Source organism: Fusarium flagelliforme (genome assembly GCF_020744385.1).
Source record: "Fusarium flagelliforme strain FIESC 12 MPI-CAGE-AA-0113 chromosome Unknown B0J16scaffold_1, whole genome shotgun sequence".
Lineage (NCBI taxonomy): Eukaryota > Fungi > Ascomycota > Sordariomycetes > Hypocreales > Nectriaceae > Fusarium > Fusarium flagelliforme.
In genome coordinates, this window is record NW_025763503.1 from 4,323,305 (window position 1) to 4,348,803 (window position 25,499).

The following is a 25,499-nucleotide window of genomic DNA, read 5'->3' on the forward strand; positions in this document are numbered from 1 at the left end:
CAGAATAGATGACGAAAAATATGTAACATGGTAAAACGGCATGGGCAAAATATTGAAGAAAAGTGATTCTTTTTGCATATAATTGATTTCGTATCGTGGTATCTTCGCGGTCCCTCCTTTTTTTAAGTACTATATCTATCCTCTGCCCTCCCGTTACCCCATTTTGTCTCATAAATGGCTTTCCTTAGTAGCCAGAACCCTCTTCGGATTCAATGTCAAAGGCGCCAAAACACCAGGCTGTGAAAAGAAGCCCATTTCCAATAATAGTGAGAAGATGAAAAACACTCGTTACGTTGGTTAAAATCCGAACGAGGGACGACAGAACTGGCCGAAGCTCTCAAGTTACGCCTTCTTGCCAAAGAGCCAGTTCTTGCCCTTCTGAGCCAATGACTCGCCAGCAGTTGGAGAAGTGGCAGACTTGGGCTCCTCATCGTCGGTGATGGCACCTTCGTTGCTGGGCTTTCGGGTGAGCTCTACCTCCTTGTCCTTGAAGATATTTCCAGCACCGCCCCGGCCAGAATGCTGGGTGCCGTAGGAAGGGCGACGAGGTACACTATTCTCTTGAGTTAGTGAACAAGTTCAAGTGAGTCTCCCCAGAAAGACCGAGGAAGGGAGGAGAACGTACGCTTCAACGTCTTGGCGCTTGCGAGTCTCACGAGGATCATCGTTCTTGGCCATGTTGCCTGTACCACCACGGCCGGTGGTGACAACGGAGCCCTTTAGGACTGGAGTTTGGAACTGGCTGGGGTCGGTCTTTTCTGTGGTGGCTGAGTCGGCCATGTTGCCAGCGCCGCCTCGACCGTGAGAAGAAAGCATTTTGGTAGTGATGGTTGTTGAATTGGTGAAAGAGAAAATGTCGATAACTAGGAGTTGTCCTGATGAGTGGACGGGTGAAGCTAGTATATTGATATTGCCTGAGTGAGGGGTTGTAGGATCAATGTGTATCAAAGATTGTCCTCGATGAATTACAGTGACAAAGAATGTATGTAGGTAAATAAATGAGTAAATAGTCAGAGTACGAATGAATGGATTGTTGTAGGCGGCGATGGTGACACTTTTTAACTCAATGCCAAGTCTGTCCTCGTGATGTCGTTATTCGTCCCCTGCCCTGTCTTTAGTACCAAGGTAGTCTACATTACAGAGAAGGATGTGTTCCCATGATCAACAAAACAGGGGAAAGAAAAAAAATTCTATAGGTGCTTGACCACTAACGTACTAAGTCGCCCTTTTTTTCGCCCTCCCACCCACCAAATGCCAGGAACCGCTGCGCCCAGCCAAAGAGGTACTACAGTAAGTTAGGTCCAAGGTATCCAATGGCCTAGTCTGGCCAGGCCTTGTGCTCCATGGATCCAATACTGTACGTTAGGCCGGTCCGAAGCTGGGCTGAGAATTTTTACAAGAAATATGAGGCGAACCTGTGCAGGTGATCAGCTGGACGATGGTTGGGCTTGATTTGAAGTATCTACCTCCAACTATGCCCTTCAGTCGAGATACCATCCTCTCTTTTCAAATACATACCAAAAGCACTTTACTTTCAACCCACCCATGTCTGTTAAAGATGAGGCTCAGTTAAAGCTCGACCAAGTCTAGGACAAGTAGATTCAAGTACCCGAACGCCAGTTCCACTTGAACTCTGCACTAAGAAGCTATGTCCAGTCACGTAAATTTGGTTGCGTAATGAAATTTGATGGTCTCGTGCTGCCCCAGGTCTTGGCAGGGTACTTGACATGTACGAAGTCAATACAAGCTTTTTCTTTCTCCTTTCTGCTTCTTATATGTTGTGACCTGGTTAGGACCACTTGATGCAACAGTTTAACATCATTCGCCCGTCATATCTCGACACCTTCAGCTTAATATATGACAGGCACGGAAAGGGAAAAGTCTTGATTCATCTGACCAATAATTGCACAAGCGCATATATGCTTTCTCACACAAAGTTGCACAGTATGGTACCTGAGCCAATAGGGTTAGCCATGAAATCTCACTCATCAACTCAATGGAAAGGTCTTCGGCCAAGTAAACAATAGGTTAGCTTGGCCGAGCTCCCCTCTCCCCTCAATCGCCAAGAGAATCGAATCCCAGCAGGAAACTTACAGATCCAAATTCGCTCTCGCCGGGTCCCGAGTACTGGAACTGTTCATGCAATCCGTAGCCGTTTCTGTACTGGCGTGCACCGAGACGGCGGATCGGGTTAAACTGGTAGCTCACAACCAGCCATGGAAAAGATCTGACACTATCTACCAAGGTTAAGCCCTATGACCGCAAAATATTGGCTCGTGGTAACCTTGAGGCTTCAGCAGGGTAGGGCTGTCCCATGTTGATCACCGAGACCCTGAAAATAGTGTCTACGCTTGTCTAAGTGCGATGACGTTTGCTCCATGGACCCCTGCCTCGGGCAATTGCAGTAATACATACCAGCTCTCAATGAGATTTCTTCTCGACTGTTGCCCTCTCCATCCTGTCATGGGACTACAGGTCCCTCTTCCCTATTTTGACTTCTGCATACATGGACACGCTGATGGCAAATCCAAGGCAACGCCTGGCAATAAAAGATTAATTCAAAACGCCTCCTCATCAGTTTGCGTGAGATTGCAACCGTGTAGCCTGGCCTAAAAGCGGAAAGTCCTCGGTCCCCTTTATCTAACCATTAACCGATTGACAATCCATCCTGAACAAAAGTCAAAACGAGCCATGCTTATCTTTCCATGGATGTTATAGCCCTATCATCTAGGTATGCCATGCCCGGTGTTTCCATCTTTTGCGGGTATAATGTTTCTAAACGACTCGAACCTGATAGCTCAACCTTGACACGGTTTCAGCGCCAAGGGGTAATTCCCATCGCCACCGCCTAGCTTTCATAAGTCTTTTTAATTCTGATCATACATTATCTCGTCCTCGCCTTCACCCTTGATGTTTGCATCCTTGCGGATGGGAATCTTGATGCCTTGTAGTGCAAAAGTCTTACTTAAAGGTGTACTTTCGCACACGCCAGGGAACTTCTTGGCCGAATACACGCTGAAGTCCTGGCTGTAGCATGAGGCCAAAATTGGTGCTCGACCTTGGTTGACGTTAGCTCCCAAGCCTCCAGGCCCGCCAGGACGTCCGACGTTCACAAACGAGAACCTCAATCTGAACAATCAATATTAATATGGAAAATGGCCTTCGTTCATTCGTGGTGTTGTCCAACTTACCGAAAAGTGCCCTCAGTGCGAACGCTCAAGTCCTGAAGTACAAACCAGATGCCTGCTTTCTTTTCAGTGTCATTGAGACGGAATGCACTTGCAGCCAAACTCCCAATAAGATTCCGCGTGAACATTCCCTGAGGCTGGCCTCCCACCACGGCCATTCGTGTAAGCGCGGCTTGATCTTGGCCATAGCCATTACGGAAAGAGGCACCCGGCGGCGGAGCGGGAGGATCGGCGTTATAACCACTGTGTCGCGGGTAGTATTGCTGAGGCGGGCCGTAAGAACTGCTTGACGGGTATGATGGTGCTACTCTTGTGTCAGATGCCGACATGTTTGCGCAATTTATCGTTTCTGGCTTGACTAACCTTGTCCATAGCTTTGTTGCACCGACTGAGGATACTCTTGCCCATATCCAATTCCTTGGCTCTGAGGATAACCAGCATCGCGGCTTGGAGGAAGTGCTTGCTGCTGGTATGAAGGTGTGCCAGGCTCGAGGGTTGAGTAAGAGTAGGTATTTGAGGACGCTATAGCGCCTGGCCCGGTGGAAGACCGAACAAGGTTCACTTCTTTGATGCCATCCTTGTCCCAAAGATCAACTGAGAGCACAAACATGCCATGGTCAAGGGTACTACAGCTATCGCATTAGTACGGAACCCGTTCGCTTGAGATTCTGCATAAGCTGCAACATACTTGTAATCGACCTCCTTTCCCGTCTCGCTGTCTATGATGACGAGACGAACACACGGAGGTGGTGTAATTGGGCGACGGTCCTATGACAGAATTGTGAGAATAACTCACCAAGTTATGGGGGAGAAGCAAACGCACCTTATCGCCAAAACCGCACATTCGCGCGCGTATGGGTTGCTGCTGCACATCAAGGCTATCAAGCTGGTTTAGCCGAGAAAATATTTGGGGGACCATGAGTGACATACCTGTATTTCAAGCCTGTGCCTTCTTCGATCTTGGAGAATGCTGGTGGCTCGTATTTGGGCTTGTCGTGTGGGTCGTTGGGAGACGGTTCTGAAGAAGGCGGAGGAGGTTCATCGTGGCGTGAAGGTGGAGGAGGCGGGTGAGAGCGAGAGTATTGACTCGGATGAGGCTGTTGATACTGGGCTGGAGGGTAAGGCGGAAGTTGGGAATGGTGGTGGGGTGGCGGAGGAGCGTGGTGTTGATGCGAGGGCATCGAGTGAGAGGGCGGCGGTGGTGGCGGAGGAGGAGCATGAGAAGCATGATGATGTTGATTCGGTGGTGGCAGAGATGGTGGTGGATGCTGCTGTTGTTGATATGCGTGGATTGGTGGTATGCTGGAAGAATAGCCAGGGCCGGGCATTCGTTGGGACATGTCGGGCGGATGATAAGAAGAGTTCATTGCGGATTGCGACTTCGGCTGCGAATTCGAAAGCGGTCGACGAAAGCGAGAATAAATGCTAATATATGTAGATACGAGCAAGTGGCTAGATATGTAGTATAGGTAGGTAGGTAGATATGCGAGGAGAATGAATGGACGATCTTGAGAAGGACGAAGCGAAGAGGAGAGGTTGCGAGGACAAGGCGAGCTATAAGAGTAGCTGCTTCGCTTTGCGTTACAGTGTGTTCGTTCGTTCGTTCGTTCGGTCGGTCCCCCTTTCGGTTCGTCCCTAGCAAAACAAAGGAGATAAGTAGTAGTAGATAGGTATATCGAAGGTAGATAGTATGTAGTACGGATGTAGAGGAAGAACAAAAAAGCAAGTACCAGCTATATGTAGGCAGAAAGACACGGTTATGTAAGTGGTGAGGAGAAGCCAGACAAAAGCGCCAAGAGGCGAAGCCACCAAATGGAGAGGCCGACGATTGCGATGTCTTCTGTACAATGACAGTACGTAACGGTGGAGTATAGTACACGATGTAGGTAGAAGAAGGTAGTAGGTATTGTGATGATGTGAGGTTAGGTTAGGTGAGTCTGGTAAAATAAGTCAGTCGGTGGAGAACCCAGAACCCGGCTGAAGGTAAAGTGTAAATGGGGGAGTCTTAGCTCCCAAGTGGCGCGGCCCGGGAGCGCTAAAAAGGGTCTCAATTCCCTCCATCCACTGGGCTGGGCTGGGGCTACTAAGACGACCTGAGTCTCGGACCCGTCAGGTCAGATCAGGTCAGGTCAGGTCCAGCTTCTTCTAGGTTAGTAGTTAGTACCTATGGTCGCTGAACTTTGTTCCCCGTCCACGCCACATTGATTTCAGTTTATCCCAAGGCAATGGTTAAGGTATGGAAGGAAGGTATTCGGATAGAGATAACATTTCTAGGCGTCCCCGAGCACTAGACTGTTACTGTACAGAAACGCCCACGATGTCATAGGAGACTTGAGCTAAACGGGGGAAGCCTCCATGTCAGACAAGAGCCGATTCCAAGCTGAAAAGACGTCAAGACAGAACCAAGCTAGACACATTAAAAGAAAAAGACTGAGACTTTGAACAAGGACTGGGTCTTCGGGGTTTAACTAGCGTGAATCACATCGCATCGCATCATTACAGTACATAACTGTACGTACTACATATGAAGCAGGAAAAAGTCAAGAGAACTGTTAATGTTGCAAGCCACCGGAGCTGAGCTGAGCTGAGCTGTACTGTACTGTAGTGTACACTACATCATGGCTGTCTCACATGCGTAGCACAAGGAGGCCCACCACCACTCGATCCAATTGCCAAGTGTCGAGGTGCGATACAGTACAAGTCTTTGTTCAAGACCTTTTGTATTGTATCTCGACTCGGTGCAATATCTTTTCGACTCCCCTTTGTTGGACCCATGTCAACGTTAATTGCGGACCAACTTCGGATGAACCGAACCGAACGAACTACTGGAACTATTGTAACCTACCCAACTTTCTGTATCGATAAGACGCATATATTGAGGGTCCAGTTTGCTTGGCTAATAAACTGAAGGTTAAAAATCTAATGAGTATCGAAAGTCAATTAAAACATCAATTGAGGTTTCATCGAACAGATTTGCAATGACATTGCATGCATGCAACAAGTCTCTCAATTGAATTATTCTCCAGGCAGTTTTACTCGTAAACTCAACAAACACCAAGTGGCTCTGCTCTCGCTCAACAGCGCATCGTGTTATCTCTGTGTCTTACAATTGGTGGGACGGGCCTCAATCCTGCCCTGACCCCGATGGTCGGGCGGTCTGCGTCAGTGGTGGTTTAGGTTGCTTTAGTGGTACCTGATTAGAGCTGGAAGCCCCAATCAGGTCTCTTCAGCGTCCATGCTCCCCAACCGACGTTCTGAGCCCCGCCATCGTCTTGACGTGAAAGCCCCGCAGTCGGAGTTATTAGCAGTCATCGTGGACAGTAATAAATTCCCCGACTGCTTTTGCATACCTCTGTTTTTACCTAATTCAAACTCAAGTTGATCCTACAGAAAACATACTCTGACTACTACCTACCAGGTACCTATAATATCTAGTCCGCCATGGATCTCGTCAACAGGTTGGTCCGCCCCGTTTTGATAGTTGAGCAATCGACATTCACCAGACGCTGATTGACGTAAAATCCTCTCCAGTCTCGAAGGTCGCCTTCTGTTTGCTGTCCCCAAGAGTGAGTTGCCTCTTCCACCTACAAAGATGCTAGCCATGCTAATGCGTGTAAAGAGGGTCGCCTCAATGCTGCTACACTTAACCTCCTCGAGGGCGCCGACGTCCAATTCCGCCGCGAGAACCGCCTCGATATTGCCCTTGTCAAGAACCTGCCGATCGCTCTGATCTTCCTTCCCGCCGCCGATATTCCCACCTTTGTTGGTGAGGGCCGTTGTGATCTTGGTATCACTGGATGGGACCAAGTTCAGGAGCACGATGCCTCAGTTCGCGCCTACAACCACCTGCGACGCAGCTCAGTCGACATGAGCTCCACCGAGGACAAGGTTGCTGGCTCTGACATGGTTATGGAACTGGGCTTTGGTAGCTGCAAGCTCCAGGTTCAGGTCCCTGAGAAGGGCCAGTATAAGACCCCTGAGGACCTCATTGGCAAGACCATCGGAACCAGCTTCGTTAACCTTGCTGCCGACTATTTCCTCAAGCTAGAGCAGGGCAATGTTACTGATGGCGAGCTGTCACCCCGCAAGATGCGCACAAAGATTGTTGAGCTGAGCGGCAGTGTCGAGGCTGCCTGTGCTCTTGGTGTTGCTGAGGGTATTGTCGATCTTGTTGGTACGTGATTGGCATCGGCTCTGCCTCGCTGTTTGAAAGAGCACAATGACTAACAAATAACCCCTTAGAATCTGGAGAGACGATGCGAGCTGCTGGCCTCAAGGCCATTGACACTGTTGTAGACTCTACTGCTGTGCTCATCAAGTCGAAATCACCCTCCAACCCCGAGCTTATCGACCTCATCACTTCGCGCATCCGAGGTGTTATTACCGCAAAGAGCTACGTTCTTTGCCAATACAACGTCGAGCGAAGCCGTCTGGCCGAGGCGACCAACATCACTCCTGGGAAGCGTTCGGCAACAGTTACAACTCTCGACGAGGAGGGTTGGGTTGCTGTGAGCTCCATGGTTGAAAAGAAGAAGATCGCCCTAGTTATGGACAACTTGACCCGAATTGGCGCTGAGGACATCCTTGTGCTGGATATTCACAACGCACGATAAATGGAGACGATCTCAACTGGACCATTGTATTGGGATAGAGATGAAGGCGTTGGAATGCATGCATAGGTCGGTACCGGTAGGCGGGGACTCATATTGGCAAACGGCGCTCTGGAAATCAACGGCTGGGTGGATATGATACAGGTTAGGTCAAGTCAAGAGAGGGAATGAATAACAACGTATGGCTGCATGTAAAAGCCATTTTAGTTTTGTTGTAATGAGACATCCCTATCGGAACTTTATGAAACCCTTCTTTTCGTCTTCCTTCTAGCCTTGTTCTTCACGTCAGTGCAGATCATGGAGCTGTACCCGCTTGGGCTTGAGATCGGCGCTGCATACGTCGTGTTGAACGAGGCTGATTGATGACCTGATTGCTGTGAAATGGTGGCTTGGACGGAGCTGAGAGCGAAAACGAGGTAGTTTAGCATCCATCAGCATGGAATTGCATGGCTGAGCAGGCTGATGGTGTACTATAGCTGGCGCGTTCTTTTGGTTTTTGGGACTTCTTTTTCACGGTACATAATTCCTTAATAGCTGATCCAGGAACAGGATGTCTGTGGTTGGAGGCTAAGTTAGTGCAGTGCAGTGAAGTTAGAGGGGTTTATGACGATCGGGAGGCTCGGGTCGGAATTGGACCAGGCGATGACCTCACTAGGGCGGCTACGTAACTACAGTACCCTCAGCGCATCAGATCTTTCTTCACTCATTTATGCACAAATGCCTCCTAAGTCAATGTACAGTAGACCAGCAAGAGCATCTCTTCTGTACGGGCAGGCTTTGTTTGATCTTTGCATTTGAATCTTAATAAATGCACCACTGAGCCAAGAGACTGTCGACGCTCGTTATACTTCATTATACTCACATCTACAATCATGGCCAAGATTGGCCCTCCACCTGAAAATGCTGGTAACCAGCCTTCAACTCTATACTCTGTAGGTCTTTTCCATCGTGAAGACATCTCTTGAGGTTCTGCTACAGCAAGCAAGAGACAAGATGTCTCATCATGTTGAAATGAAACGAAATGATACTAACATGGATACCATCTAGCTCGTCATGACACCCATCAACATTACGGTTTTCCTCGTCTCGCTTCTCCTGGTCGATTTGCGTCACACTGCCGGTCGCAATAATTTCTACGCCACGGGCAGTGAACAGGCGAGATGGATGCCTCAATGGCTTCTCCAGCCGTATCATCATATCGGGCACAAGGATCACGATGCTCATGGTCGCTGGCATTATCACAGCAAGCAGAAGAAGCTTATGAAGATGGAAGCAGACGAGGCCTTTCAGATGAGGTCTACCGTGCTGGTTTTCCTGGCTGTAACTCTGGCTCTGGCCACAAGTGCCGTCTGGCTCTTGACGAGAAGTCTGTATCATGGCGTTGCTGCTCTCGTTGAGCATCAAGTCGACAATCAAACTGCCCCGCCCCCAGGATTGTGAACCCTCGACCGACTATCCGTCCGTCTGTGACGGAGCCGAGTAGGCCAAGAAACAATCGATCCTTCCCCTGCGTTTCGTGGGGTGCCATTGAATCACACATAGCACGTTGGCCCTGTATACAATTTTCATGCCGTCCGACCGCCCGTGGCATGCATCACTATCGAATCTTGGACGAGCATTTTGCTGTATTCTTTCACCTCAGCAGACTTGAGCGATCTGACCGCGACCGAAACCTGCTTGCATCATAGCCACGATCGAGATCGCTCTACGACTACAATAGAGTTACATTACGAGGCACTGACTTTGGGAGTGTCGATCAAAAGTGGTATCATACTTACATACAGTACTGTACAATACGGTACACGTCGAAATCGACGCGAGTTATTCAGGGGTCTTTGTGGGCCGTGACATGCGTTTCGCACCCCTGCATATCCGTCACAAGGGAACAACAACATTAATGATTATGAAACCGGACATTTTAGTCCTCCAACATGAAAAGACGCAGCAAAAGTTTGAGGAGTTCTGAATCTGAATCCGAATCTGAATCTGGAATTGAAGTTTGGCAAGACTGTTTATCTAGATGCCATACCGAAAAGTAACTCGGCAAGAATTGAATAATAACCAAACCATATACACCACACAAACGCCTGTCCTCATAAATTCCCTCTCAATCCTTAAACGTAGAAACCATTAGAATGTGACCCCTTGTGTTGAGTCATACGACACTATCCCATACGCTCCTCCACACTGCCCCAGTAGACAATGGGCCTGGGCTCAAGGAGACTCAGTTCGCTCCCGAAGCTCTTGCGTTCAGCTTCCAGGTTCAACAGAGAAGGCTGACGAGAGATGATACTGTTGATTGTGACGGCAGCAGATGAGCTCGTAGTGTTGGTGGACGAGTAAGAGGCTTGCGTAGAAGTTGAGGCCGATGAGCTGCGGCGCAGGGAGTTGCGCAGACGAGAGGGAGAGAAGCGAGAAGCCATGGTTTCGAAGCGGGAGTTTTGAACCATTTTTGCGGTGATGTTTTTTTTTATGTCGAGTTCAGATTCAGATGTTGAAGTGCGTATTAGACGTGATAGTAATAATAATGATCGTAACAGTGTGTCGTAGTCGTGTAAAGATGCCCAACTTGTCCAGCAGTTGGCGTATAAATCAGATTCTGAAAGAGTGAACGAGTGCAAGTGATAAGAAAATAGAGGCACAGCCTTTTGTATATTCCTATCGAGGACTCTTGAACGAGTGGTAGGTAGGTGCTTCCTTGAATGAATACAAAGATAGACAGAGTCAGAGTCACAGACAAAGAGCAAGATGTCGTGTCTTTTATCTATTAGTTTGACAACCGACACAGACCCAGAAAAAGATCAACCTGGACGACCGTCCTTGTCGTTTTGTGTCAGGATTGCCAAGCGAACGGCGACCCAGGGATTGTAAGTGCAGTGCAGTATCCGTACGCTCGCACGGATGGTTTCAACGTCGTGACTAGCGGCTGAAACGGCTACTCCGCTCATAATGGATGTACTGCAGAGGATCCTTTGTCGCAGGCAGATGCACTCTTTTGGTCGATCAAACAGGCTCAGTTGGATGATTAGCTGGCCGTTGCGTATCCGTATCATGGCACGGACTGCGCAGATACCGTCTTGTCCCCTCTGTGCATGAAAAAACTACTACAGTAGTACTTGTACCTACCCAGTAAATGTCTATTTTTGATCGACAAACTGTTGTATGTACCCAGGGACACCCTGCTAGGTCTCCGTTTTGCTCTAAGCCTCTAACATTGACTGACCTGCAACGCCGTACACTACCCAGCTTTGAATTATGCCATGAGTTAAGTCCATCGTCCTGAATATGGCTTCCATTTAATGCATTACCACATTGTTTCATCATTTTAAATAAAGTAGAAAAACGCCGCCCAGTATTCTCATCCCGTCTTGGTTTAGGGTTAGAAATTCCATCCCTCCCCTCTCGTTTCCACCCCTTAAAATCCTCTTCAGTGGAAGCTGTCGTGGCCGTCTGTGGGCCTGTTCTCTGTCTGCCTGACTGTAGCGCTTCGGCGAATACTTTCGCCCCATATCGAATCGTCAAGCATTCCTCGGACCTGCACGGGGCTAATTGGGTCCAGATGATTGCTTTCCCGTCCCGTAGGTGCTGGTGCTGCCGTTTGGGTGATGGGTTGTTGGGAGTCGTGAGGGTCGTCCTCTTCAATCTCGAAGCTGAAAGCCGAAGGTTGTGCAGGTGTTGTTGGTGATGGAGGTGCAGCTCTGGGGAAGCTGAGGGGGTGAATCCATGATGTATCATGCAACGACAAATCCACAGATCCCAGCCAGTTGCGTGGCTCTCCAGCGTCGACGCTCGACGGGCGAGAGGCTGGTGAAAGGGGAGATCTTGGCGCTGCCCCGCCAGTCCCATCGTCACTCACATCGTTCTCAACCATGATCTCCGGGATATTCAGCTGTGGCACAGCGGTCATGCGTGCTGATTGCTTGCGCATCATATGCTTCTTAAATTGCCGTGTGTAATATCTGTAGTCGTGTAAGTGGCTTACTGAGTGTCTAGAGGCTCAAATTTGGTAGCTTACAAAGTGTCAAAGAAGCCCAAGACCACACCGCGTTGGACCTGGTCATCTACTCGCTGAAGACGTGCTCGCCGTCTCAGAAACTCCTCAAGCCTGCGCTTCCAGTTAGAACAGATGACAAGGCGACAGTCTGGGTTGAAAGGCTTACCTCAAGCTCTTGTTATCGCTGATGATGTTATAGTGAGCCAGGATCATCAATACACTCGTGAAAGAGATGCCCCTATCCGGATCTGCCGACACCAAAACTTCTTCGTAAAAAGTGTTGAATCGTCGACGCTGGTGGCGAACCTTTTCCGAGTCAATGCGCCTTAACCGTGCGTTGAGTTTGTTCAAGTCGATCCCACTGAACCCACTGGTTGTTGCAATCGATGAATGGTGTGTTAGTTTCACGTCGTCCCGGATGTCTTCCAAGATCGAGTGAACGCTGTCCTCGGGGTCATAGATGCGCATTTGAAAAACGCCTGATAGCTCACCGAGTAGCCGAGGGAAAGCTTCCTTCGTGATGTATCCGGTGCCAGCTGGATCCACGCTGCGCCAGGCTTCCTTGAACCGTCGTATCTCATCTCTATCCACAACTGCCATGCCGCTCGAGCGTTGAAAGACATAACTGAAGCTCTCGTAAATGAGCGATACAAACAGATTCACAAAGATATACATGCTGACGATATTCCACGCAACAAAAAGAATCCTTGCCCATGATTTGCTGCCACAATCACTGTCAAAGAACCTATCTTCGTCAACGCAAAGTGGTGGTTCGATGCCGGCATAGTCTTCCATAATTCCATTCCATCCCTCGCCAAGACTCATCCTGTACAAAAGAATTAGAGCTTTGGGTACGGTTCTGAAATTCATGTTCCCGTCTGTCTCTTCACCAAACCTTGTCAAGCTGAAAGCTTGAGTCATTGCAATGGCAAAGACAAGAAAGAATACCAGCCAGGTCGCGAGCAAATTACCAATAACCGTCAGACTTGCTGCGGCCGTCTTGAACAATTGGTCTAGCGCGTCGTTGCGGGGAATAAGCAATAGCACGATCGCTACCAAGAAAACTTTGTGAAGCTGGACGTATGCTTCTAGCTCGGTATCCGAAATCAGGAGTGCAAAGGTCGAAACGAATGCGCCAAAAACAATAAAAAGCGAATAGAGATCCCATGAGCTTCGTCTGAACCGGACCCAACCTAGGCCAATGATGCGAATAGCGATGTTGACGACGTAGGCCACAATGAAGGCGAAGAAAACAAAGTCGCGATATCTCGTCCACCACAATGGCTCGTCCGCAAACTCTGAAACAAGAACAATCAAGTGGAGCACCAGAATGCCGGTAATTGTTCGATACCACTTGCCCTTCTTCTCGATGGCCCTCTTGTGGCACCACTTCTTCCAGCTCTTTTCAGAATCATCATATGAACTCTTTGAGGGCGAGATCTGACGAAGGACTTTTCGTAACTCGAGCCATGATCGCTGCTCCGCTGTCAAGTATGCCACGCCTGTCTGCTCAGTATAATTACGCATGAACACAGAGATGAACAGCGTGAGAACGAAGACGGTTGCCAACAGATTGAAGATAACAATGAAAACAGCATTGCCTTGCGACGCCAGATCCTCAGGCTGCTTCATACGGCCAGTTATGGCCTGGACACCAAAGGATACGTCTGTCCATCCTTCCTGACTAACAATCTGGAAGAGAATGAACAAAGACGAGCCAAAATCGTCGAAACTGAAGAAAGGGTTCTCGGCAACACGGGGGGCAAGCATTGGCCAGTCATCACTGAACGGCGTGCTCTCAAACTCTCCATAGCAGTTGTCCATAGTCTTGATTCCGTCGCCGCCATCGTTGCAAGATAACAGCAAGCCATTGAATAGATTAAGACCATAAATAGCAGCCGGGATGAGCAAAGACAAAGAAACGAACGCAGCCTGAGAAATGTGATTAGTAATGAGCAGTAAACGTTGGGATAGTAACTTACACCCAAAATCTTCCACCAACCAACAATAATGAGGTCGTGGAAGGTGTTTCGAGCACTATTGCTCACATTGAGCAAACGAAGAGCACGAAGAGCCTTGAATGCGCCGATCGCTCTGGAAATAGCACCATCGTTGATGAGAAGCGTAACAACATTGATCCAAAGGGTTACTAAAACAACAGAGTCCATGAACCCCCAAGAACTGCGCAAAAACGCATTCGGGGTCCACAAGAGACCGTCGGCAATGATTTTGATGCCAGCCTCTACCGTAAAAACAACTGCGAAGGCCATATCAGTCCAGATGTACCAATTCCTAATACTGAACGCATGCTGTTCTTGATATTCCTTCTGATAGAGAGGAGTGGTAACGCATGCGAGGATGACCATGGCCGCAATCGCGGTATAGATGAAGATGGTAAAACAATACCAGAGGACAGTATCAGGTACCACGCCATCGATTCGTTCTATACCACGGGAAGGGCCAACGAGCCGTTGACAAAGTCGACGCAAGCTGTTATTGGGTGTGAAGATGTACAGCGAATTATTATAGTTGGGATACTTGGCAAGATACTCTCGCTGCGCTCTTCTTCGGCTCATCGTGGCAGACATAGCCTGCTCGGCCATTTGTCGGGGGTCTGAGGTCTCGTTCGCACCATCAAATCGTAGACTTGAATAAAACGGATTGGGTTCTCTATCGCTGAACCATTCTTTGATCCTCCTCCAGAGAGCGGAAAGACGCCCTGGCTTGATTTCCCCTCCCAAAAGTGTGGTTGCACTTCTTATAGGTGCGTGATGTTCTGGCTTTGGGTTCATCTGGTCGTCCAGAAACTCGCGGACTACTGCATCCTTGAGGAGCATCTCAACCGTTGCAGGCCCGTAGTCGAGGGGGTCTTTATTCTTGCGGTGTTTCGAGAACCCAAAGATAGTAGAGAGTGCCAGATTGCTGGAAGAAGCACCAAGATCTCGCCTCTGAAGGAAAGCCTTGACTTGCTGCAGCCGCTTCTCATCCTCAGACACATCGAAGTTCTCTTGGATGACGGCAATGAACATGTTGACGAGAATAAAATAAGCGACAATAAACCAACCGATCAGGAGGATGGCTCCAATCCAGGCAGTGTTTTTATGTCGTGTGTAGGAAGTGACATTATAGAGAATGTCTGTCCAGTTCTCACTCGTCAAAACTTGGTACATGCCAAGGAACGAGTTATAAATGGTGAAGAACGAGACGCGATTGAGCTCACCATCATTGTACATTGGTATCTGACCCCTGAATAATTGTGAAGCAAAAATCGCCACCAAAAAGGTCATGAGAAAGACAAAGAACATGAGATTCCCAATACCGGCAGCATTTCCAACAACGAGTAGAATGAGCTCCCGTGTCACGGGTATTGCCATGACAATGCGGTAAGCTCGAAGGATTTGGAAGACTGTCAACCACCAGTATGCTCTGGTGTGGCGGATAGGCGGTATCAATATAATGGAGGTAATGATTGCGAGTCCCAGATCAAACAGGTTCCGCCAGCTTTTGTGAAAATGATTCCAGTCAGTGGCAATCCGAATGATCATTTCGATATCGAGGAGAATTGTTACGATTATTTCTGCGGTGTCGATGAAGCGTGCTCGACTCGTCGACATAGATGCACTACGACAAGCCTGGCATATAAGCCCAAATGTGATGACAAGAATCCAGACAGCCCTGGTCTTGTGGTAGACACGCTGCAAAGATGATGTGCGACGAAGTCTTTCATCAACACGAGATTGCACGGGTGGTTCTTCGCTGATCGTGAACGCACTAGCCTTGCTCTCTTCTCGGATAACTTGGAAGGATGAAGTGATGACGGCGATAAGCAAGTTCGTCAGCCAAAGCATCATGATCATGGTTCCTGCACCGAAGAAGAGTGCAGCTTGGAAATAGTCCGAGCGCATCGTCATATACATCAGATCGGTAAAAGTATTGGCGCTCATGATAATGAACACTAGTTCCAGGGAATTGAAAATGTTGTCAAAGTTGACAGTCCCGTTGTGTGGATTGCTCTGTTGAAGACAAATGGAACCTCGAGGGCATAGAAATCCCTTCCCTTCTTTGGTTCCATTCATGAGATCGGTTAAGGAGTCCGAGGTATTGAACTTAACCCAAGGCATGGTATCACCTGTGAGGTTATTCAAATAACCACCACAGAAACCTTCATCGTGTGTGAAGGAAGCATCCAAATTTGTAGGATCAAGCGGGTCTAGCCAAACACATTGCCGACTTAGACTGGCTTTGAAGCTTTGCACGCCGATGATGGCAAAGAGCAACCAGAAAAACGTGATGAGAAAGGCAACACGTACGAGTAAAGGTGTCGCTTTCTTCAAACTTCGAAGAATAATCTGACATTTGTAAGTTTATTTCCATACATCTCACAGAACACGATGTACTCACTGCAGTACCATTCGTCAACGCTAGCAATCTCAAGATTCGCAAGCAGCTCAACATCCTGAATGCATACAGGTCATGCTTCGTTTCAAGTCCGGAAACGCTTAAGCAGAAAGTAATCCAATACGAGACGACAGCAACGAAGTCGAAACGGTTAAAGGAGTGTCGTAGAAATGCCCGGCGAGCAAGTTGGAACCTCTGGTGTTCTTCTAGGGTTCTTGGCAAGGCCTGCTGACCTTGCATAAAGGTCGTGAAGGAACGAGAGATTGCTGATGGTTCGGGATTGTATTGCGACGCCTTTTTTACCGATTTCATTCGTTCTGGCTGAAAGACTGCACGATACTGATCCGCAATGGCCGCGCGAATTCCACGTTTGCGATCGATCGTGCTGTACTCTGCAGCATTAAGTACAAACCCAGACACTATGACGCGCGATATGATCTCTAGAGTAAAGATGATGAAGAGCGCAAGCATGGCCCAATCAATGGGGTGCTTGCCCCAACGGTCCGGGCGACCTGTCTCGAACACATTTGGGGCAGATTCAACAGCAAGAAGGATTGCCTGTAAGACAATCAAGAGAAGCAGGAAAGGCTCGGTATATGGGTTGACCAAGAGATCGCAAAGACGCAACCGTAAAGGGTTGTTTGGTGAGAAGATCCCCAGGGATTTTCCTTTCAACGGGTTTGGTAGAGGTGGCCTTGGTAGCTCTGCTTCCGTAGCTTCGCTTACATTGAAGCGAGGTCCTGTAGACTTCTCGCTGGAGGAACGACCCAATTGTGGCTGATACGAAGTATCGGCGAATATCGAGTTACCGGTATCTCGGTTCCTGTCTTGGCTATGCCCGACAGGCGAACGAGAGCGATGCCTAGACGCCCTATGATCAACAACCTCGGTTTCTCCGCTGATATTGACCACACGCTGTGACATTGCCCGCACGATAGATCCCGCGCGCGACAAGGCACCCGACGTAGAAGGTGATCTGGACCTTCTGTACTCATTCGGGTTGAGAGATGCGCCAAGATTGCGATTTCGAGTAGATCCATAGCTGGCTCTCAAATCCTCACCCAAACTTCTTGTGCTGCGACCGCGCGTAGGGCTATTCTCTGAGCTCGCTACTGTCTGAAAACTATCTCGATTCCGGTTGTCCAAGTTGTTGGTGGATAAGGAACGGGAGATGGGCTCAGCACCAGCTGTCAACGGCACCCTATCGGATTCGGCGTAATCGGTACTCGGCGCATCTTCAACGTATGGAGCAGGAGGATCGTAGGTTCGAACTGGCGTCGAGGGCAGTGGTGGACTTGGTTGGTGACGGTCCATGCCGGGGGGCAAAGCAGCTTGCAGAGCCATAGGATCTATGGGAGATCCTGGGCCAATATCATCGTTAAAGTGATCATAGGGCTGATCCCAATACGTCGAGATACCAGGAGCGTTAGCAGACATCTGAGGAGTATCGGAAGGAGAAGGTGAACCCCTCCGCCGTTGGAAAAGGCCGGCCTGGGTTTCTTGGTTGTCGACATGCGATCCATCCATATTCTGAAGAGGGATGGACGGGCGCCGCGCAGGGCGCCCGTCTTGATCCCAAGAATTCGAAGACATGGACCAACGAACGGGGATTGATAATCGCCAATAAGGTCCAATGTCAAGAAGGATTGGGTTTATGAGGGCAGTCGCCGCAATAGAGCATCCTCAATGCTTCAAAGAGTGAGCAGCGTTTATACTATGAATAGTTTGTATTGGAAAGAGAAGAGGTAGCCAGTTCGCTGCATCCTTCCCACTTCTCAGGAGTGCTGAGAGCTCAAGGACTCCGGGATGTGACAGTACAGCCGCTCTAACGCACTGTACATACAGCAGCTTCTGTAACTCTGTGGTGGAATACTAGGTATGTGCTACTTTTTATAGAACTAGGTTCTGCTACAGTGTGGAGAACTGAGGTCCCCTGAAGTGAATGTCGTAAGCTGCATTTGAACCTTACAAGTGGCATGTGGTTGTGGCGGACTGCGCCACATTTAATCCTTTCGCGACCTCGAAAACGCCCTAAACACGCTTCTGTCATTTGTGACGCGACTGAATATCGTCCTTACATCGATATCACAGATTCCCACCATGCCGTCTCGAAAACGCTCGCTCGCAGCCGCCGATGGAGAAGATGGCGAGAACGAACTTTCCTTACAGCATCGAATCCGAAATATGTGGCAGTTTGCGAATCTTTGCCAATGGATCTATATCTTTGGCAAGGCTGCGAAAATCGATGAGGCCATCGATGTCGAGGTAAGTCCATAGATGAGAGCCTAAGGCTTCTCTCTTCTATACCCATCAATGCTTACTTTACTCCCAGGAAATCGAGGTCGAGTGCCTGAAACCACATTCGACTATGCTAACGGACATTGCCCTTGCCCTTCTCAAACTCGTTTCGTCGCATCGTGGTTTAACGTATGTTTCCGTGAGCTGGCAGGGAAAGCGTCTTACTGACCACTGACCATAGGCACGAAATCTTTGACGATCAAGCGCGCAAGCAATTTTCAAACCGATCGCCGAATTACAACCCTTTTGGTTCCGCCGACGCACCACTAAAGTTCAACGATTTCGATGTTTTTACAAAGGTTGGTTCTTTTGTCTATGACTCGCGCGCATAAGAATGGGAGACTCACATAGAATGCCTCAGATTAAAGTGATGCAACAACTGACCCAATGGGTAATGATCCACCCGGAGCGCATTCGAGACAAGATGGAAGAGCAAAAAGACGCCGAGCAAACAAGTTGGGCAAGTGCAATTCGACGGAATCCCCTAACACTTACTAACATTCGGGTAGCGAATAGAGCCATACGGCTGGGATGCAAGCGATCGAACGTACTTTGTGCTCGACGATAACCGAATATACCGGCTTACCGAAGCCCCAGCATCTAATAAACCAGCCAAACCCAAAAAGTCAAGAGTGTCTTATGGTAACCGACGTGCAAGTAAACGACGACGCAGTACTATGAATGCTGAGGATGAAGCGACCGAACCGGATCCAGAGACAAGAGATGAGTCACCAGCCGAAGACGACGGTCTCGGCGGAATGACATGGGAATGTCTCGCTGTAACCTTGGAAGACGTACGAGCCATTGTTGAAGGTTTTCGGAAGACACGCGATGAGAATGAGAAGATTCTACGGAACCAACTAGAGGAACACCTCGTTCCAATCTTGGAAAAGCAAGAACAATCACGACAGCGAAGGGAATTACAGAGAGAGCGCGAATTAGCAAATGCAGTCAAGATGGCGAACGCAAAGCGATCAAGCCGAATCGCTGGAAAACTCGAACAACAAAAACATGATGAACAAAGTCGGGAAGAGGAACGACAACGGCGAGAAGAAGAATCAACTCGGCGGCGAGAAGAGCTGGCGCAAGCCAAGATGGAACAGGAGCGCGATAAACGGATGGTCTCACGGGAACAGCGATTACAAGAACGCGAAGCGCGGCGAATTCAGCACGAGGAAGAACTTGCCCAACTCTCTGAGGATAGCAAGAACTTTTCCAACAGCAATGGGCGAGCCTCCGAACGCCGCCTCAAAGTAGAGATCGAGAGAAACAAACAAGCTTTGAAAGAGCTAGAGGATGAGGAGGAAGATTGGATCTTTGACTGCATCTGCGGTCTCCATGGTCAAGTCGACGACGGGGCTCACAGTGTAGCTTGCGAAAGATGCAATATCTGGCAGCACAGCAAGTGTATGGGACTAAGTGAAGAAGCAGCTGATCAGCCAGAATTTCACTACATCTGTACTTCCTGTACCCGTCGTGAGCAAGAAGCCAAACGGCCCCGACCAACAATCAAATTGAAACTCAACCGCCCATCCAGTTCAGGCACACAGCCAGACGCATCTCGATCTTTGGGACACACCAGTTCGCTTATCAATGGGGAAGGGTCTAAGAATGTCAACCAGGCACCAGATGAAACCCACAACACGATCAACAATAACGTTGAAGATGGCTTGACCTCATTGACTTCTGCCCCTAGTACTAGTGTCAATGGCGCCGGTATCTCTGATACTATGACTGACGCTGATGCCCGTTCAGGGCCAAGCAAGGGGCTGATTGGCACACCCAAGATGACACCGGTGATCCCGGCACCTGTCAAGCTGGATGCTAGCTTCCAGGGCAGTCCATCAGGCGGTGCGGCTATGACCAGTCCAATGACGTCTTTCCGGACACCCAGCCCTTGCAAGGGCATCGACAGTTTCCAAGGGGACAAGACAGTTGAGTCAGCGTTGAGTACACCTCAAATTAGTCGAGAGATATATCGAGCGGCACACGAACAGAATGGCACTATACCTTCTATTGCTGGACTTTCTCCAACCAAACACTCGCCCCCTCGTCCTATGGATTCTGCCAAGTCCAACCGATTCAAGGCTGCCACTCCAATACTGCCTCCAGTAGCATTATCGCCATCCCCACAGCATCAGATTTTGACACCGCCAACCAAACACTCGGAGCCACCAAAACCGTTCGAAAACCGATGAGAACCCCAAACAGAAATTTGGTAAGGCAAGAATGTTGCAAAACGCCACAGCTGCATCAACAAGTTCCCTAAGCTTCATTTAGGCATGACATGGATGTTTTGGGCGCTATTCTAACAGCATTGCTATTGCAGCCAATACCAGGCGCACATTAACGAGAAAATCGAGCTCTTGCTCTTATTGGGAAGACGTGTTGTATTGACAGCAATCACTTGTCATGGGGCCTCAGACGAGACGTTGGCCCAAGCACGACAAAATGAGACTTAACCGTATCTGTATGAATTCTAATGTCGTCCTCAGGATTAGACTAGGCAACTGAGCGACCAACAGAAGTTTTGGTTGAGCACATTGCAGTAACGCGAGACGCGAATGGCCGAACCTATACCGAAAATAGGGTGTCTACTAGCAACGCCATGCCATGTAAATATGGATGGTGTGGTCAGGAACAAATGGTCAAAGCTTTGGAGAAAAAGAGGCATGTTTCTTTTTTGGACGTCAGGGCAGAACAGAACAGTCTTAACGGAAGAGAATGATCTACCGAAACAGGACCAACAGACCCAGGCTAGGACAGGGATTGATGAGGCTGGGCAAGTTATGGACTGTTTGGTTGGTCAGATGTTCGGTTACCGCGACATCAAACAGACGTTTACCAGCAGACCAGCAAGGCCGTGAATGGTTGTGTGGTCCCAGCTATCCGGCACTTGGAGCAAACGTACATACTGCAGCCCCTCATTCAACAAGCTTGGAGGTAGGTAGCAGTACAAGACGAGAACAAACCAAACAAGAAAGACAAAACAGCGATGCATCAGGCAGGGATTGTAAGATAACCAGAGCAGGTAATGTGCCTCGATGGATAAGCAGGACAGCAATATGGATAATATATCACGAGTCGAAACAGGCAGACGGACTATCTACCTACAGTATCAACATGAGTGCCCGTCTTTATCAAACACGTTCGGAGGTTAAGTTGGGATGACAGTTGACAGAGGTGGGGGCCCCCCGGATGTGTATGTCAAAGGAATGCGCCATGGCTGAACTAGCGGCATGCAAATAGAGCGGCGCAGGGAAGCACAATCGAAAGTATGACATTCTGGTTCTATTGAATGGATTGCGGCTGGACGCCAAGCGGGCCTATCTTTTAAACCCGTAGGGCTTCTATTCTGACCGTGCTTCTTCAATCTGGCCCGGGCGTTGTGTGGTGGATGGATGGTTGGCCAACGACATATCAAGATGCAGCTTGGAGAGGTCAATCCCCTTGGGCAACGGTGCGCATTGCGGTCTGTTTCCAGGAATGACTGTCGTCTTGTCCGCTTGCCTTTGAATCAAGACGTTGCTTGTCTATTTGTGGGCATGGTCCTGGCGCTGTCGACAAGTCTAGGGTATCATACTGTTCCCTGATGTGATGTGCATACAAAACCACATGCGACAGCTCAAAGAAACCTAACAAAGGACATTACTGGGTATTCGATCTTCAGACCAAATAAGACCAACATAGATACTGTCAAAAGACAGAGTTGAACTCTCCATCTACATTGTGCTTCACTGCGAGATTCATGTTATTTTCTTCAGCATTGGCTGATATCAACTTCATCACTGTCAAGGCGGATCTGGAAATCACTACTTTGACCTCGCTGTAATATCTTTAACCCTGGTCGACATTGCAACCAGTGGAAGAAGGCTTACGACATGCAACAACACATACTTCCAACGCCCCCATCGTCCTCTGACGGCTTCTCTCAACAGCCGACGTCCACGATGGACTCACATATCTCGCACCCTCCAGGCACCATGAGCCCCGAACAAAGTTTCGCTGGTTACTCATATGCCACGCGATATTCTACTCCCATCCGTGAGGATGACTCTTCGGTATACGAGCCGTCCACAGTCTACTCGCAAAGAAGCGACGTTTCGTTTGTAAGTCTAACATATCTCGATGGCTGTGGCCAAACTGACCTTGGACGACTGAAGACAGGTTATGCTGGAGGCCTGGGTATCACCAGCCACCCATATGGGCCCTTGCCTGACGAAGTTGGCTACAGCGTAAGTGGTATAAGCAAATCGCAAGAAACATGTCACTGACCTGGCAGACTCATCTACCATACACTCCTGAAGCATCACCCTCAGCGCCCTGCTCGACCAGTGATGCTATCACAACCCGCAGTGGACTTAGCATCGCGAAGAAGCCACTCACAACCAAGTCGCCAGCAGTAAGAAGTGGTCGAGTGCAGAAGAGAAGCCGTGCAGAGAAAGCCAACAACACGAGCAATCTAGTTTCAGGGCCCCTTTCTGAAGCTGCTAAAAACCACCCCAACATCCACGTTGCTAACATCGAGACCTTTATCAATCGATCTACCGAAGAAAGACTCTCCGAAACTTCGAGTAACAAGAAAGAAGGTCAGATCAAACGCCCCATGAACGCCTTTATGCTTTACCGCAAGGCATATCAGGAAGTTGCCAAAGCAGAGTGCTCTCAAAACAACCATCAACACGTGTCGAAAGTCTGCGGTGCCGGATGGCGCATAGAGCCCTCGCACATCAAAGAGGCATTCGACCAGTGGGCCAGGATTGAGCGAGTGAATCATCAGCGAGCACACCCTGGATACAAGTTCACGCCTTCCAAGCCAAGAAAAGCCAGACGTGACGGAGATGTCGATGATGAGTACTCGGGCAACGATTCGGACTGGAACGGCGGGCGAGGGCTTTCCAGTGCAGCGCGCAGGTCCAGATACCGGCATGCTACGCGACTGAGCGAAGCCTCTTCCACTGCCTATGATGCTGTTGGCAACTCGATGGTAGATCCTTCAATGGCTCCCTACCACGACATGCACGCCTACCCATCCCATGTTCGACCTTCTGTCTTGCCGTATGATCAGATGGCACCTAATTCATACGAGATATCCATGCGTCAGTACAACGGTTTGAATGTCAGCAACGAGATGAGCAGCAGAGCCGCTTCCCCTGGGGAGTTCGAGTATTCGACCCATGGCTTGGACGGATTCACCCACGACTATTATGGTGCTGCCGTGTCAACCTATGATAATGCCGCAGCCCCCCTGTTCGTACCAGGTCCTCCATACGAGACGTATGAAGGGATTCACACAGGAACTCCCTTTGGACAAGAAGGTTGGATTATGGAGAGTGACCATGACCTGATACCCGTGATGGGTGGTTACGAAGACACCACAGCGCAAGACGCTTACCTCAAGGGAAACAAAGATGACTGGAAAGTTGAAGTGATGGACGAACCCGGCCACTTTGAAGATTGGTATGCGCAGACTGAACAGGGTCTTTAGTGATGGCCTTTGAGCGACTTTTGTAAAAAACATTTCCTTGAGTATTGGGCAGGCGATTCTGGGCATGATACCTGGGAACAATGTATTGAGCGAGTTCGTTATTTTAGACAGGGGTTTTGTTTTGGGTGCATCATTAGAAGGAACAGGAATATGGGAGGCTCGATGAATTCCTACTGATCTAGCCTGTTGATTTTACACAGCTTAGCATGATAATTATACTTGCCCCCTCCAGTCATTTATTCAGGTGAACTTTGGTGTCATTGAACATAACATGCAGTTGGTTGAGTTGAGTTGTTAGTATTAGTGGAGACATCTCTGAAGCTTAGTCATATCTATTTTGGTCACCCATGTCATCGCACCTTTAGCCACGACTTGTCTTCAAGGCGTCCTAACACACCCTATCAGAGGCCACCCGATTTCGACGCAGTATGACCTGGATCTCTAAAACAGTGACCGTGACCGGTCTTGCTCTTCTTGCGCACGCGTAAGTTCGGTGCTCCCGTGCTAAAATCCACAAACTGACCGTCGTCCCAGGTGCTACTCTGCGCAAGAGCACTCCGTCATCTCATCAACAGCGGTGCACCATGGCCAGCCGCAGCCGCTCGCAACACATTCCCTCCCAATCGATATCTCCATTGAAGCTTTAGTAGCGACACTGATTGTCGTTCTGGGCTTGGTTATGGGAACACCGCAGCTTCGACCGATCAAGTGGCATGAATGGGCTGGAAAGATTGAGCGTGAAGGAGAGGCTGGTTTTACGACTGGAAGTGGTGAGGTCGAGAAGGACTACCGCGGGAATCCTTTTAGCATTCTGGAGACGCGACCTGGGTTTATCGATATTCGCAAGCAGCGACGCGAGTTCGCGAACTGGGTCAAGGCGGAGGAGAAGTAAAGGCCACAGTTTGTATCTCGAATACAATATGTACTGGATACTGAGGTATAATACATACTACCGTAATGGGTACCTAGGTATTAGGTACACAGCGGCACTCCTTACTCTCTTCAATGATGCAGCACAAACGTAGTGATGCAAATATCCGATAGTGATACACCAAACGATGGGGCCTTGGACTGCTCGGGGGTATGTAAGTCACGAATACAGATAAAAGCCGATTGTCCGATGGGATGAAGGCAACTCTTGCCTCGTGCAATAAAAGACCCCTGCCTCAAACAACGATATACCTTAAAAATTGGACTTGGATGCCATTGAGAATTGTCTCCCCATTGACAGCTGGGTTTCTGATCCTGAGAAGCGTCCGGGTTGTGCCTGCCACTTTAGCATCCTTCTCCTTTCCCCGACTACCCGTCCACTAGGTATGGAAAGAAGGAGTGCTTACGAGAACCTTCCCAAATCGCAGAAACCAAGTACCAATCGTCTACCCTTTGGACGGCAACTACCCGACGTTAGTACGTTGGTTTGTCTCGCCACGATCAATCTGGTTATCCTTTCTTCGATTCCAGCTCGCCGTCCCTCCTTCCTCCTTCCTCCTTCCTCCACCCCTGACCAATCATTCACATATTGA

General features: G+C 49.0%; 8 protein-coding genes across 8 annotated transcripts; 5 read left to right on the plus strand and 3 right to left on the minus strand.

The window, feature by feature from the left end:
• Window positions 1–61: 61 nt before the first annotated feature.
• On the minus strand, window positions 62–1,180 carry B0J16DRAFT_328946 (uncharacterized protein). The gene is made up of 2 exons (XM_046126274.1): window positions 626–1,180; window positions 62–553 (listed from the first exon to the last, which is right to left on the minus strand). The coding sequence occupies exons 1-2, from the start codon at window positions 814–816 to the stop codon at window positions 343–345; spliced, it is 402 nt and encodes a 133-aa protein (XP_045989352.1). The 5' UTR covers window positions 817–1,180; the 3' UTR covers window positions 62–342.
• Window positions 1,181–2,867: 1,687 nt separating this feature from the next.
• Window positions 2,868–4,528, minus strand: B0J16DRAFT_314038 (velvet factor-domain-containing protein; the record flags this gene model as incomplete). Its single annotated transcript, XM_046125163.1, has 6 exons — window positions 2,868–3,129; window positions 3,192–3,492; window positions 3,552–3,814; window positions 3,877–3,956; window positions 4,012–4,066; window positions 4,119–4,528. 6 exons carry the CDS (start codon window positions 4,526–4,528, stop codon window positions 2,868–2,870), a joined length of 1,371 nt encoding a protein of 456 aa, XP_045989353.1.
• A 1,979-nt stretch (window positions 4,529–6,507) lies between these two features.
• On the plus strand, window positions 6,508–8,236 carry B0J16DRAFT_26960 (uncharacterized protein). Its single transcript, XM_046123515.1, has 4 exons — window positions 6,508–6,646; window positions 6,720–6,754; window positions 6,808–7,362; window positions 7,431–8,236. The coding sequence occupies exons 1-4, from the start codon at window positions 6,630–6,632 to the stop codon at window positions 7,799–7,801; spliced, it is 978 nt and encodes a 325-aa protein (XP_045989354.1). The 5' UTR covers window positions 6,508–6,629; the 3' UTR covers window positions 7,802–8,236.
• Window positions 8,237–9,382, plus strand: B0J16DRAFT_26961 (uncharacterized protein). The gene is made up of 2 exons (XM_046123516.1): window positions 8,237–8,730; window positions 8,846–9,382. Exons 1-2 carry the CDS (start codon window positions 8,671–8,673, stop codon window positions 9,236–9,238), a joined length of 453 nt encoding a protein of 150 aa, XP_045989355.1. The 5' UTR covers window positions 8,237–8,670; the 3' UTR covers window positions 9,239–9,382.
• Window positions 9,383–11,038: 1,656 nt separating this feature from the next.
• Window positions 11,039–18,040, minus strand: B0J16DRAFT_26973 (Ion transport protein-domain-containing protein). The gene is made up of 5 exons (XM_046123519.1): window positions 16,194–18,040; window positions 13,775–16,141; window positions 11,959–13,724; window positions 11,814–11,903; window positions 11,039–11,757 (listed from the first exon to the last, which is right to left on the minus strand). Exons 1-5 carry the CDS (start codon window positions 17,781–17,783, stop codon window positions 11,226–11,228), a joined length of 6,345 nt encoding a protein of 2,114 aa, XP_045989356.1. The 5' UTR covers window positions 17,784–18,040; the 3' UTR covers window positions 11,039–11,225.
• A 250-nt stretch (window positions 18,041–18,290) lies between these two features.
• On the plus strand, window positions 18,291–20,686 carry B0J16DRAFT_352523 (uncharacterized protein; the record flags this gene model as incomplete). The annotated part of the gene is made up of 5 exons (XM_046129260.1): window positions 18,291–18,455; window positions 18,523–18,617; window positions 18,670–18,787; window positions 18,850–18,948; window positions 18,998–20,686. 5 exons carry the CDS (start codon window positions 18,291–18,293, stop codon window positions 20,684–20,686), a joined length of 2,166 nt encoding a protein of 721 aa, XP_045989357.1.
• Window positions 20,687–22,225: 1,539 nt separating this feature from the next.
• On the plus strand, window positions 22,226–24,241 carry B0J16DRAFT_27030 (uncharacterized protein). The gene is made up of 3 exons (XM_046123540.1): window positions 22,226–22,597; window positions 22,652–22,723; window positions 22,771–24,241. Exons 1-3 carry the CDS (start codon window positions 22,370–22,372, stop codon window positions 23,974–23,976), a joined length of 1,506 nt encoding a protein of 501 aa, XP_045989358.1. The 5' UTR covers window positions 22,226–22,369; the 3' UTR covers window positions 23,977–24,241.
• Window positions 24,242–24,364: 123 nt separating this feature from the next.
• Window positions 24,365–25,033, plus strand: B0J16DRAFT_328963 (magnesium transporter). Its single transcript, XM_046126275.1, has 2 exons — window positions 24,365–24,460; window positions 24,511–25,033. Exons 1-2 carry the CDS (start codon window positions 24,405–24,407, stop codon window positions 24,866–24,868), a joined length of 414 nt encoding a protein of 137 aa, XP_045989359.1. The 5' UTR covers window positions 24,365–24,404; the 3' UTR covers window positions 24,869–25,033.
• Window positions 25,034–25,499: the final 466 nt, after the last annotated feature.